This window comes from Amblyomma americanum, chromosome 11 (assembly GCF_052857255.1).
Source record: "Amblyomma americanum isolate KBUSLIRL-KWMA chromosome 11, ASM5285725v1, whole genome shotgun sequence".
Classification (NCBI taxonomy): Eukaryota; Metazoa; Arthropoda; class Arachnida; order Ixodida; family Ixodidae; genus Amblyomma; species Amblyomma americanum.
In genome coordinates this window covers 25,150,385-25,164,990 of record NC_135507.1, presented here as the reverse complement: position 1 = coordinate 25,164,990, position 14,606 = coordinate 25,150,385, and the positions used below count along the sequence as shown (strand labels likewise).

Here is a 14,606-nt window from a genome sequence, read left to right as displayed (position 1 = left end):
ATTAAGTTATAATGAGAGGGGCGACTTTTTCAACTTCCATTCCTGGTAAAAGAAAAAAAAACTTCGCTACATTCGTGTAAAGAACTTGAACACATGGTTTAGACAATGCCGTTTTCTTATTTGCACAGAGATTTCACTGCTAATACGACAGAACATTTATACGTCAATATCTGTGTAGTTTCCACAGCACTCCTTAAAATGAAACGAATTCATTGAAAAAAAAAATACAAGAAAACGTTTAGCTCTGGTTAAACCTGGAGTGACGCGATGGCTACATCTGGCCAAGTGGAACTCGCTCAGTCAAATTGCAAAGTCAGTCTTTCGCCACTCTGTTTCACTGGGCATTCCTTCTTCATCTTTGTCCCTGGATGTCGATTCACTCTTTCCCTCCTCTCCCCCTCTCCACACGGTCTCGCGCCGCCGGCAGCTGCTCCGCACCACGTGACCAACCACGTGACCAGCCACAGCGCTGCCACGGAGCTCAAGGGCGGCCACGCAGCTCAATGCGTGCCACGCCAAAGGCTCGAAGTGCTAGCATAATGTAGCTATCGCTACAAAAAATTCAGGCAGCTCGCATTGTATAAATACTGTCTTGGACATGTTCTGAAGCAAGCAGCAAGTGCCAAAGGAAGTAAGAAACCAATGAAAGGGGAAGCAAAGGAATTTTTTTTGGTGACCAAATGCGTTATGAGCAAGGAAAAAAAAAAAAAAAACTGACCTCCTCAAGTTCAATGTTGGTCTGCATATAGGATGTATTCTTTTCTTCCAGCAACTTGAGCTGCCTCTTAAGATCGCTCATGTCCTCTGCAAACATGGAGCCATTAGAAAGAAGAATTAGTCATCAGTTCATACAATGCCAAATGCTCGTTTTGCCTGAGTCTCATATCAACCCTTGCACGAGATGCGAATGCTTGAGACATTTACTGAGTGCAGCGTGGTGAAAAAAACTAACCATACAGAATTTACGAAAAATGACACACTTAAAAAAAAACTGGCTCCAAATGGGTAAAAAAAAAAAGAAAAACAATACACAGTTTGCAATCGTTATTCTGAACTTCCCAAAATGCTACGAAGTGCAGATTAAACAAAAATTGAACTGATGGTGCAACATTCAACATTATCTGACATGAACCCCACCCAGCACATGAACATGCATATGGGTCTAAAAGACATGCCTTCGATGAATTTAGTGACACACCACCAATGACATACAAGTACCAATTTTGAGACTAAAATGTCTGCAAGCATCACAAGCATGATTCCAAAGTTGTCCCTACTGACAACAAGTGCGAGAAAAATAAAGGGGGGTGACCTTGTGCCAAGACTCACCCAACTTTTTCTTGTAGGTCTCAATGGTAGCTTCATAATGCTCCTATGCAACAATAAGTCAGAAAAAAAAGGAAACAGTAGGTTAGCGCAAGAACCAAAACTCAGAGGGGACTGCTCAAGGAGCACCAGTGAATAAATAACCAGTGCTTGAACGTACCACTTTGTCTGATGTGTGCCTCAGAACATCCAGTTCATCCTTCAGTGCTTGAGCCTCATTTAATGTTCTGTGTAACTCTTCATTCTGAAAATGCGTATAAATATAAATCCAAAAAAAGCCTAAAAGATGGTTATCTATTCACTCCATTCCAAGGACATGCCTTTCTTTAGAGGTAAAGTCCTTAATCCATGTAATTTTCCTTGCCTGTGTGTACTTATCAGCTAGATTCATAGCAAAACTCCTTTCCATGAAGATTTCGAACCTGGCCCTAATTGAACTTACCTACAGTATTTATTAAGTATCGGTGCAGCGAATGCTCTGCGAATCAGACTTATTGCACCACAAAGTGTTCCCTGCACATCATACTTTATATGGTTTTACTTCTACCTGTACGAGAACAATGCTCAAACACAAAATTTTAAAGGGGGCAGGAAATGGGTGCCTGACTGCCCTGACAAGCCAAGTATCTTTTGCTGTAACAATCTGAAAGTAATCCGACTTACATTCTCTAGAATTTCCTTCTACACCTTACCACATCTCACCCTTTACCAAGGCCTCGAGAAGTTGGACTGATAAGGGGCAAAGAGGTCTTAGCATGCACACTACATGCACAGTTTCAGAAGTAGTATGTGTGGAAATTGAGAGACCCATCAGGGCACACCAAGTCTCACCTTTTCTTGGAGATTCAGAATTTCTTTCTCTTGAAACTCAACCTTGATCCGCAGTTCGTCTCGGGCTGTTATTTAGATGGTGAAAAAAACAGAGCAGCACTTTCAAATGGAAAGCTCGGAAGACTATCAGCAAACATGCCAGCAATAACTGTTTAATAAGCAGCGATGGATATAGATAGAAAAGGTAAGTAAAGTTACAGACTTGTAACTAGCCTTTAAGACACAGCTAGAAGAAAAACGTACCAGTCTCTAACTTGAAGACTTCGGCCTGCAATGCGTCTATCCTTTGCTGCGACTGCTGGTACCCGCCTTCCTGCCGGCGTGCTGAGTTTTTCAGAAGGAATGAAAATGAGTTAGTAGTGTTCCACATTAGTGTTCCCACCTTTTTTTTTTTGTTGCACTACCTCAACACATACTGTTCCTCAGGCATGGGACATAACATGCATGATTACAAAACTGTGGAGCAAGCATGCCGTAACTTACGCTTATTTCAGCATTGACCTTTCAGCACATCGCTGTGCACCCCATTTGCTTTGGCGCGCAGTTTTTTGATGATGATAATGGCCAAGTTGTGGCAAGTGCCCTCTTTTGAACGCCTTAAGCAACTACACAAAATACAACAGAGTGCCACCAGTCTAGAGTGAAGACTACTACACCTCACCCCACAGGGTGAACACCCAATAAGAATGTTCCACAAAGGATCTGAACACCAACAGAAACATGCTTGGTCACAACTGGTTCCCTGCTAAGTCTCCTATATTAAGAACTGTAGCAACTTGATGTGGTTGGGCTCCACGCTGACCTGCTGCGAGCTATGCCAGAGTGAACTCTAGTAGTGCTTTCTTTAGACAGCATTATTTTTATTTTATTTATTTCATACTGCAGATCATGTTAGATTCAAGCAGAAAAAATGTAGATGTATATATTACAGATCCAAGGCCAACAATTAAAAAAGAATTTATAACTAATTATAGGCTGCTACGAGAGTTACACATATGAGTTCAAAACAAAAGTTGTTAACCATGCTGTTGACTACTGAAAGCGTGCTGAAGGGTCTTGTTTTATTCAGAAGGTGAGCAGACCACGATGAAGAGTATTGACTCCCCCCTGCCAACTTTTCGTCTCCTTGTTACTACTTAAATTTTCGTTAAATATTTTGCCCCTCGTAAAGAACACACTCCCAAAAAATTTTCAGCCATTTTTAGGAAAAAAAGTGTTCAATATGAGAGTAAGTATGGTGCAGGCATTACACCCTTTGTTTTCGAGGGGTATCGGTAAGCTGCTCTTCATGACCCGAGAGCACAGAGAAAATGCACCTCACACCATTCCTATTCTCCTAGTTATTTCCTACTCATGACCCATATATGCAATATACATGGCAGCCATCAAACCTGGGGTCTTCCAAGTTTTCAACGTGGTTAAGCTTTTCCAAGAGCTTCTCATTTTCCTGGACCAGGCTCATCTTCTCCTCTTGAAGCATTGTTACCTGGACAAAAAGACCAGGTGAGATTTGATGACAACGATGAGAGAGCACTAGAGGTCTGTCACATTAGAAATGACAAAAGACAATACGAGTGAGGCTAAATAAAGTAATTCAACTAAGCCAGCCTGTAGTCTAGACAGAAAGGAGTAGATCACTCCCTTTCATAAAATGGAGTGCACCAGAGGTCAGCTTACTCCCCTTTTACTCCCACATAGGCACATTCGTGCTTGGTGTCAATGGTGTCAAGGAGCGAATCACCTACCTGCAAATCCAGTTCATGGCAGCGCTGTGTGATCTGCTCCTTCGCTTCTGCCGTTACCTGCAGCTCCTCCAGCGCCTTCTTCAGCTGCTCATTTAGATCGAAGCTGTCGCCAGCAGTGTAACTGGCAGGGCTTTCTTTCGTTATCAGCTGAGGAGATAAAAGATATGCCACTACTGCACTACTGTTTATCTCAGAAGATAATCTTCACTTCCACCTCACACTGATAAGTGTGAAACCACTTGTCTAGAAGAATATCAGCATCTATTTCAAACATTTATGTTTTCTTGTTTGTCACAGGAAACATATTTTGTGGCCATAAGAAGTTAAGCAACAAGTACTAAGAGCGCATGAAAACCACAGACACTAAGAGTTAATATTTAAGTCTAAAAAAAATAAAATAAAAGGTATCCGAGCCCAAAACAACTAAGAGCCAGCTGCTACAGTTTGCCGGCAGCACAATGTTTACAGCTACCACCTGGCAATGCTTGAAGGTGCTGCTACAACACCACCAAATCTAATTTGATCTTTTGACTCATCTTAATGGCCTTGAGAAACGCGCCTATAAATGGCACTTGCTATCACGAAACTAAAATGTCCGCCATTCATAAAGCCTAAAAGTTTTCCTTACGGAGCACCCCCTGTCTTCTTTTACAACTGAGCTTCCCTGCAAACAAAAAATATACAAGGAAGGTGGGCCAGAAGAATCTGCTTGTAGACCATCCACTACAACGGCTTAGCTTTGTGTCAAGGGCATTTGCAATTGCAACACTCGTTATTAGGCTAACGTTAGGCTTGAGCAAATATTTTGTAACTTCAAACATTTGATTAAATATTGAAGTATTCAATGTTCGATTCAATCTGAATAGTTGGTAATCAAAATCTTCACGTATTGGCTTTCATTGAATAACGTTTCCAGATAGCTTGCCTTGAGTGGTTTTGGTTTGGCATACTATCTGTGGGATGGCATTGAGCAGTGTGTGCAGCAATAGCCACGCAACGATGCAATCAAAATTAAGACTAGCATTCCGAGGAAAGTGGCGATAAAAGGCAACAAAACTATGCAACTTCCATGTCTTCCACATGCATGCGGCTGGGCTCACTAAGCAGCAGACTGAACTAAGAACAGTCCTGTAGTTTTAGATCCCAGTGTGACACATGCTCCAACGGTTACCAGAACTGGAAGTTCTCTCTCACGCAACACACTGCTCAACAGAGAATGTGACTAGCCGCGTGGGTGAGTAGATATATCATGCAGTTCAAATTTGATTAGCAGAACCGATCTGTATACCAATCGCCGGTTTCATTTTTGACAAGTGGAGCTTCATTAATCAAGGCAGTAATCGGTGCCGGCAAAAGATGCGCAATATCCGCAGCTCAGCCGAACCTACTTCAGAGACTGCAAATAGCTCGACAAATAGATCAACTTCAGATAGCCATTTTTCCAAAAGGTCAACTTAGCTTTCAGAAGTGCACAGATTCAATGCGTATAATGGCCTCGTGTGCCAGAAGTATTCGAAATACCTTGAAATTTGTTTTTAACCAGAAAAAGCTACTCTCTGTACAAGCCTAGCTAATATAAGTAAGCAATAGACAAATGTTTTACATACCTCTTGGATAGCCTTCATCACAACATGCTGAACAGCTTCCTCGAGGCCCATTATGACTTGTATGTATTCTGAAAAGAAAGAGGACATTCAAATTCCATGTCCACACTTCTATGTTTCACCCTTTTATTGCAACAAAGAAAGCTCCCTGCCATTAATTTTGGTTGCCTATGAGGCATTGTTTAAATCAATCATATGGGGCTATTAGGCAAGCAATCAAAATGCAGAAAGAAACAAAAATATGCATGAACGAAGAAAAAAAGGTTGCCTTAATGCCACAGTCCACAGCTAGAAATTTTCTTTTTTCACCTCCTTTTAGCCATGCTGGGTGAAGTATTTTGAGGGGACCATTGAAACAACTGGTCGCAATTTAATATTTTCGTTTAATATAGTACGTAAATTGGCCAGACGGGCATCACTGTAGATGAGAAGCATGTGCAAATTTTTCAGCCGTAGGTGAAAATTTTTCCTACTTTATCTTTCTTCATATTCCATAGCATGGGTCTCTATGCCTTCACAAACATACAACAATATCTTGTGACGCATGTTTAGGTAAATACTATGGGGCAGAAGAAATATTTAAATCAATGTTGCAAACAGACTCTTGCTGCAGCATGAGAAATTTGGAAACTATCTGGAAGCTGGGAGCAAAAAGCTGATGCAGATGAAGCAAGCAATTTCGAAGACTGACTGCTCACAGAGTGCCCCTATTACCACACAGTTCCTGCAAAGGTGGGAGCACAGTGAGTGCACTCTCAGTGAGTGCATGCACAGTGAGTGCACATTCAGTGCACAGTGAGTGCACTGCATGTGAGAGCACAGTGAGTGCGCTCTCAGTGCACTCTCAGTGAGTGCACATTCAGTGCACAGTGAGTGCACTCTCCGACTTCCAGTGGCACTTAGGCTGCAGAGCTGATGCATTTTCTAAGAACACCATTAAGAAGAGATGCGCATTATAATGTATACAGGGTCTCACGAGGATTATCAGCTTTCCATATGGATAAAAAAGTGTCAATTTGTACAGTATAAACACAAGGAAAAAAAAAAAAAATACTAGTGACAACTATTACAGTCGAGCCCACTTATAACAGCCAGAGTTATAACGAACGCTCGCTTATTACGAAAGAGGCGGTGCTACCGTCAAATATGTATTACGGCAATGGCACGACGTCTCAGGCGAAAACGTCATGCTTCCTGCGGCGGCAGTGACCAAGGAGAGTCACCCAATTCCCGTGACGCAACGTCCCCCCCCCCCCACTTTCTTTGGAAAGAACGTGGCTACTCAAGAAAGTAGCAATAAAGACGGGAGTAAGCAATGCAGTAAAGTGTTTACTTTACCAGATGCAGCTGTCAAAATGTAGGGTTTGGAAGGATACCCTTGCGCTGGTATTGAGCACAACAAGCTTTGCGTTACAGTCCTTTCATACACGAGCACAGACGGCACTGACTGACAGCTGTCATTTGTGATCGGCAAGACTCGCAGGCAGCGGTTCTTTTGAGAGCTGTGCTCTCGCACATTGCAGGCACAACCTAAAGGCCTAAATGAGAAGAGACTTTTGTTTATTCGACGAGTGTGCCACTAGGCATCAGTTCAGCAGGTGTTTAAAGAATTACGCGTGACTAATCTCCGAGCAGTTTGTTGATTTCGAGCACTATATAGCGGAAAAAAACAAAAAGGAAAGTTCCTTCTCGTGCTCTACAACTGTGAGGAGCACCACGTGCTTCCCTCTCCGACTGCTGTGACCAAGCTCTTCTGCCATCGAATGCAATGTGAAACACCCGTGACCTGACATGAGCATCATTCACGCACTCTAGGTGTCCTATCAGCAGTACGTCACAGCTTATGCTAAGAGGAAATGAGACCAGATGCCGACCTCCCGGTTACGATCTCTGTTTGCCACCAGGAAAATGATCAAGGCCGCTTGGGTGGGACTGACTGCGTAGTGCATCCCGATTTAGTTCAGTGGGGTACATATTTATGAACTCGGGAATGACTGTGGACACAGTCTAACACCTACAAGTTCATACGTACTAGTAATTGTGGCAGTGTGTCATCCATGCAAAGTTGGCGGGATATGAAGTTGTTTAGCATGGCTTTATTTGGGCAAGTGATGATGCCGACATCGCAGAGTCATTACGGTACACGAAATATAAGCATTTCTCGAGTGCCAAGAATAGATGATGACGAGAAAGCCGACCTGCCACTCGCTTCTACCATGAACACTTCAAAATATATCACATCCCCAAGCTTGTTAACAGCGAGAGTCTCAGCAAGGAGCACATGACCACGGTGGCGAGTTTGGAAAGCACCACAACAGGATTTACAATGAAGCAGACACGCATAGGGAGAAATAAACCTTGTACTTTTGGCTGTAATATGGAAAATCCACTTACTACGAACCTCAGATGCGACGAATGCAATCTGTGTGACCGTCAGGTTCGTTACAAGTGGGCTTGACTGTGTTACTTTTTTTACCAGAAAAGCAGAACTAAATAGAACAACATACACAGCACTATTGTTAATTTCTAACACCCGAGCACAGCAACTCAAAAAGAACATATTAGAATAAAAACAAATAAATAAAGCTTCTGCACTTGAGGCAGAACAGGAACTGGTGGCAATACCCTCTGTGCACTCTTCAAATAGCAGAATGCACTTGGTAGCTTAGCAAATGTCAGTGACGACACAATGGTAGAGCTGTGCATTGAGCACTGCTTCCATTCCAATGTCAGTAGCCTGTCAAGGCTGCTTCAAGGTTCTACGGCAAGCCAACTCACCCTGCTTCCTGGAACAATTGACTGCACACCCAAGAATCAGCTGCAGCATTCGTCCCATTTCATCCCGACTCCCTCGTTCCGCAATTGCACCAACGTCCGGAAAACGGAACTCCGTGATCTGCTGGAACAGCACCTGGGGAGAAATGCTTTTTTTAAGCCCTGTCCCATTTCTCGTGAGGCTCTTTAACCGTGGAAAATTGTGTGCACATTTGGGACTTCATACCTCATTGTAGTAATCAATGATCGCCTTGAGTATCTTCTTCAGGTTGCTGAACTGAAAGATTGAGGAGGCAAACATTTGCCTCAGCCTTTTGCACAAATATCAACGGGATATTACAGCACATCACAGAAAAAGACTCACTTTTAGCCTCCAGTTACTTCCGACATCAGTTTTGACTTTCCCCAGCCAGGCCGAGTCAAAGAAATCCGGATCACTAGAAGGGACAACATGACATAAACAAAATTAGCACGAAAACACAACACAGACTGAATGTACTTGGGACGTCCACTTCGACATGTGTCTAGAAGGCATCAGGAGAGGATGAAAAAACAATGCGTATGGACCAGGATCTACCCTTTTGTATTATGGGCTAATGATGCAATTCATGTCCTGAGATTATTAGCCTTTAAAAGGACAGAACACTGAATTTTTAAAACTCAGTTTTTTCCACGTCAAAGGAAAGCTTGTTGTCTAAGGTGCTGTATCCCGCAAAGTTTTTATTTTTATGCAGAAGTGCATGGGCACGTTTTTAAGTATCCCGATGCTGGTAACCATGATCAGTGAGCGTGACGGCAACTACATCTCGCCAAAAGTCCTGTACTAAAAACTAACATACATGTCACCCGCCTGACAGTATCTTTTAGTATATAGAGTAGCATCCATTTCAGTTTTCACGCCCAAAACTGTTACGGCACAGCGATTTATGCCTCGTAGAAAGTTTTAGTAGACGGTGGTTGCTGCTTCATCCAAAAAAATTCAAAACACTGTGGCACCATCTAGTACAAAAGCTAAAAGCCCATGGTCGATGATACGAAGGGTGCGCTGCATTTCATCGAAAGGCACACTGAAGAGAGTGTAAACTATAATAAAACATGACAAGCACCCCTGAAAGAAAAAAAAAAAACACTGTGCACCTAGAACATATAAGCGAAATTTCACCGAGATGTGGTCATGTGGTGGTCTACAGTGATAATGGCAGGTTTCACCGCAAAATGGTTTTTTATGCGATTTTCAATGGCAAATTAAAGTTTTGATCAATATTCTCAATATTTTCTTCTAATATTTAATTTTCTTTAATATTGCATGCTCAACTCTTACAATTTTAGGCACAATCTTTTAATTTCCTCCATACTCTCATGACACACTTCGGTCAGTGTCGGTCCCTTTAATGGAGTGGAGACAAAATTTTTTCAGACTGCTTTTGCTCTGGAATGATACATACTACATTAGTAAACATGGATCATGACACTGGATCATGATGTTTCAGTTGCAGGACAATAGTTGTGACGTCACAAGTAAGAGACCACGTGAGGCATACAAAAACTAAAATATAACCGTTGCTTCGTCATTTTAATTCCAACTCTTACGCTAAACTGCTCCAGAGGTCTGAATGCCAGCAAGTGGACATACAGTTATTATACTGCAGTTTTTGTCTGTCTCAGGTGATCTGGTGCTCACTTGGGATGTCGCAGCTGTCTATTGAGTGCTGACACAACGAAAACTGCACGGAAGAATAAATTCAATCACAAGTTAGGTATTGAACATAGGAAAATTTCGCATGGTGATTGATGTTTGATGTCTTACGGATCATCTTACGGTGATTGATGTCTTACGCATCATTCGAAAGCAAAAATACAGTACGAAAATTTTGGTGTGTATACCCCTTTAACGGACATTATGGTGTCACAACACTACAAAGCTAAATTCTGTCCCTTTCTACTAAAACCAGTGCTCGGCTTAGTCACTTCCACATTGTTACATCAAAGCCAACTCACCAAATCGACGATGTTGACCATATGCTCTTACATCAATGCCACAATGACTCCAGCACACCAAGTGTGTCATTTTCCTTTCCATACATCTGCGCTGCCCTCTAATTCATGAGCACGAATAATGCACAAGCCCCAGATACTGACCTCTAGAGGGTTTAACAATTCAAATCTCTGTGCCACTGTAGGCGAATGAAACGCAAATAGCCAAACAGGGAGAACTCGTGAACTTGAAGTTAATGAGCTATGCAGTTGCATTTTAACTTACGCATTGCAGTCATTTCATGATGCAAAAAGCCAAGTCAACTGCAATGTTATAAACCACTCTCAGCCACAATATTCCTGATTTTCTGTTTACGTTTGAATTCCTAATACACAAAAACCTGAACAAGAAGACCGAGATTAACTTAACATGTAAAGACCTATGCACACAAATCTGTCCACTATCTGAAGGGCAAATGAAGTTCTATCTCCTCCATTTGACAAACGTACTCTAGAAAAGTAATCGGGAAATGCGATTCCATCTCGTGCAATGATGCAAGTTGATCGGTTGATGCACAGCCTGACATCTGAACTATTTGTGGGAAATACACATATTTTATCCCATTCAAAGGCAACAGAAATAGTGGTCAATTTTAGACGTTATGAATCTATTTTTTGGGTAGCTTCGTAGTTAAGGCACCTTTCAGGCAACGTCCCGTACAGGAACAGACCCACGCAATCTAAACGACTTCAGAGCCAGCGTCTGGCACATCTGTCTCGCTTCATCTGTCCGCATTTTTTTGCTTGTTGAGAATAATATCATCCCGAGCCAGCCAGAAGAGCATAACGGAACTTAAACGTGTTTTACCGCTTGACAGGCTTTCACATGCAAAGGACCACAGAGGAAGGCAGTCCCGTGCATGAGAGTTCCTAGCTAAGCCGCTTACAATGACATCAGACGCACGCGAACAGCGTAACGACATTGAATCGCGGTGAATCAAAAGTGAAGGGCACCCCTGACGGGTCGGTTTTGATTCAGTGTCGGAAACATTTGCACAATAGCTCCGATTTCGGAACCCACCACGGAAATGAACTCTACGTGACGGTGCAGAGTGATGAGCGGTCAAGGTTATGCGAATCGCACACCGAGAATCGCGTGCACTAACTTACATCTTGTGCAGGACTTGGGCGAGCGCAACCCCATCGGACAGCTGATCAACAGTCTTGTGCGGGGCGGAGACGTTGAATGTCTGAAGCTGCGCAAAGCATCACCGCAAAATAAAGAGAACAAGTATCAGGTAAGTCGCGCCACTGTCAGCGCAGTGACAACGGTGGGTGCTGCACTTCGACGCAGCAGAAGAGATGCCAATTAAAGTTGGCCCATATTACACGGATGTATGCCAGGCACCCCATTCAGAGTCACGGCAAGGTTTGCGACAAAAAAACACGGTTGGAAACGCGGAATGTAGAGCGAAATTGCGCGGTTTACGTACCCAGCTTATCAGGCTGTCAGTAATTGAGTTCATCGTTGAGTAAAATACATAAAAACGCGTTAAAAACCAAACATTTACACCGACGCCTCGGCGTCCTTTGCCATTTTATACATTTCCGAGCCTTCCTCGAAGTCTTGCATCACTACCTGGCCGACCTGGCTCTTACCTGAACCGCATTGTCGTATATAGAAGATGTAAAAGCTCTTACGCTTAGATGCATAACAACGTTCCCTAAATTTATTAGCAAATAAATAATAAAAGTTGAGAAACGTTTTGGTTTTTGTTATTTTTTACTCGTCTTTTTGCTAGAAGTGCGTTGTTACGAATTGAGCAACTGCGGATAAGACGCAGTGGCCAATATGTCGTCGCTTGCGTCTGCTAGCATGGGCAAACTTGCTTGCTGTGTTTGTCGCGCATTTAACGGCGACAGCAAGCATTGACCGAGAAAAAGTACGATGATAATCGTAAGATGTATTTGTGCCGGACTTAAACACATCAACTATGAAAGAACAACGGTCAACTCCGCCGCGTGTGCCTTCGCCGATCCGGCAGGATGGGTGGTGTGGCCGGTGTGGCTGCGACTGGCGCACGTCTCAGCGTCCGACGAGCACAAACTGGGAGCTCGCAAGCAGAACGACAACTCAGAGAAGACAGCGCGCAGGAAAGTTCATTCGGACCCGTCGCTGTGTGATCAGCAGCAGGCCTTCTGCGACGCCACCGACGCTCAGGTGCTGCAGCTGCTCAAGGCGCTACGGCTCACCGAAGCCGTAGCGCTGACGGTCAGGTCGTTCGCCGATCGCCGCTTTCCCAGTTCGAAGACGGTGACCACCCTCATCGCGGCGCTCGCCCGCAAAGGGGACGTAGGCGGACTCAAGACGACGCGCGAGATGGTCGACTCGCAGTACCCGGTCGTCTCCGCCGAGCAGATCCGCTTCGAGCACTACCACGCCGAGGCACTGTCGCGGGCGGGTCAGGCGACCGAGGCGATCCTCAAGTTCGAGCAGCTCTTCGTGTCGCACAAAAGCCACCGCGTCAAGATCTGCTCGCTGCTTGCGTTCCTGGCCGCGTACCTCGCGGAAAACAACATGGTCGACGAGGTGGTCGAACTCGCCGCGATGTGCCGTCGTCTCGCCGACAGGGGCTACTTCCACCCGCTGTCGAACGTGTGGAGGGTGCTGTTTCTGAGCGAAAAGCGCCGCTACCACGCCAACGCCTGGGAACTGGTGGAAGCGGTGCGCCTGCGCCCATCCGCCAAGCCCTTCTTTGAGAAGAAAGTCGCCTCGGTCATATCGCGCGCGCTTGAAAGTTGCGATGTGGACATGGTGCAGAGGCTTCTCAATGTGGTCCTCTACCTGGGCATGCAGGAGTCGTGTGGTCTGGTGCTCAGCTTTCTGCTCGAATTCTACTGTGAGTCATCGTGCCCATTGCTATTGGTGGACCGAATTCAGCAGCACACGCATATCGAACAAATCGCACGGGACTTTCTCAATGTTCCAGGGGTTGTGGTTTGATGTGGGTCCCTAATGCGCAGTTCTTTCACTAGGTATCAAGGTTGCCCCCCCCCTCCCCCGCTTTTCTGTTAATGGGCCAAAGCAGATTCATCTCGCTGTTTTCAGACTTTTTTTAATGAAACATTGGCAGCTTCCTTTAAAAAACTTGGTTCAAGGTGCGATGTGTGCAGTGGCAGGTCATGCCAAATTGAATCGCCCACTATGCTGGCTCAGCAGCCAGCCGCTGAGTGGGAGGTTGTGTGTTTGATCTTGTTCGTGGTGGCTCCATTTTGATGGGGGCAAAGGCAAAATGCAGCAATACCTGTGTGCTGTGCATTTTCAATGCATGGTAAAAAAAAACCTTAAGCACCTTATCCAGAACCCGCCACTATGGCATGCCCATTGTGTTGCTTCAGCTCATCAAAAAACATTAATTGCATGCATTCAGCAACATTAGGTCCTACTGAACCTCAAATTGCTAGGTCCATTATGGCTCACCACTGGCCGAAGTAGCAACTCAAATTTGTTTTTAGATGAACATCTTGCTAAGCCTTCTTTTAATGCTAGCTCAGAGCACTTAGTCACACTGAAAGTTTATCCAACACACACTAAACTGCTATTTCTACCCTCTTAAATTTGACCACCAGGAGCTTCCGATGCTCCAAGGTGTCAGTATATTTGAGTGCTTTTGCAATTAGCCCTCTGCAAAACCTAGATGCCACGGTTTTATACCACGTGTGACCATGTGCTCTGCAGCAGAGCACCTTAACAGTTCAGCCACAAAAACAAGCATTGCCTGCTCTTTTCAAACATATTGCGTTGTTTCATTTGCCACAGAGATTACAATCATTGTACAAGCTGGCCACACACTAAATTATGTCTTGCCCACATGCATATATTTGGCCCAATTGCTTTGACGAAGGCAAGGCTAACCAGCGTCCATTGTGTACCCTTTTTCCAGGTGATGCAGAAGATGTCAGGAGTGCGCAGAAGGCTTACGAGCACTCCAAAACATATGGCATCGAGTTGAACCCGGTAACCTTATACCGTTACACGTGTTTTCTGAGTTTGCAAGGAATCCAAGTGCCGTACGAACTGCTACTCAAGAAATACAACATGGATTCGAGGAAATCTGCAGATGCTGCTAAGCACAGCAAGGTCAAGTTCAAGTTTTAGCACTGTTTGGTCGTAGTGTACAGAATCAAGATAAAGTGCTGCAATAATTGCAAGTTTTTGGTGTGTTGATAAGCTCTTGAAGCAGACTGTTCCTGAAATGTTGGCGTTGACACAGTTAATACAGAGGCAAGATTAATGTCACTTCCATTCTCAGGGATCTCTATTTTCAGTGGTGCCACATGCTAAAGCTTG

General features: G+C 44.1%; 2 protein-coding genes across 2 annotated transcripts in view; one reads left to right on the top strand and one right to left on the bottom strand.

The window, feature by feature from the left end:
* The window catches only part of hook (hook microtubule tethering protein), a 31,967-nt gene extending 20,057 nt beyond the window's left edge, over window positions 1–11,910 (bottom strand). Inside the window, 14 exon segments of the mRNA XM_077644056.1 lie at window positions 719–804; window positions 1,330–1,372; window positions 1,487–1,570; window positions 2,158–2,222; window positions 2,401–2,461; window positions 2,463–2,481; window positions 3,549–3,643; window positions 3,903–4,049; window positions 5,510–5,577; window positions 8,285–8,417; window positions 8,508–8,558; window positions 8,646–8,718; window positions 11,426–11,511; window positions 11,749–11,910. Coding sequence (XP_077500182.1) covers window positions 719–804; window positions 1,330–1,372; window positions 1,487–1,570; window positions 2,158–2,222; window positions 2,401–2,461; window positions 2,463–2,481; window positions 3,549–3,643; window positions 3,903–4,049; window positions 5,510–5,577; window positions 8,285–8,417; window positions 8,508–8,558; window positions 8,646–8,718; window positions 11,426–11,511; window positions 11,749–11,781 — 1,044 coding nt within the window. The 5' untranslated portion in view covers window positions 11,782–11,910.
* A 188-nt stretch (window positions 11,911–12,098) lies between these two features.
* Window positions 12,099–14,462, top strand: LOC144110983 (leucine-rich PPR motif-containing protein, mitochondrial-like). The gene is made up of 2 exons (XM_077644057.1): window positions 12,099–13,155; window positions 14,200–14,462. The coding sequence occupies exons 1-2, from the start codon at window positions 12,204–12,206 to the stop codon at window positions 14,412–14,414; spliced, it is 1,167 nt and encodes a 388-aa protein (XP_077500183.1). The 5' UTR covers window positions 12,099–12,203; the 3' UTR covers window positions 14,415–14,462.
* Window positions 14,463–14,606: the final 144 nt, after the last annotated feature.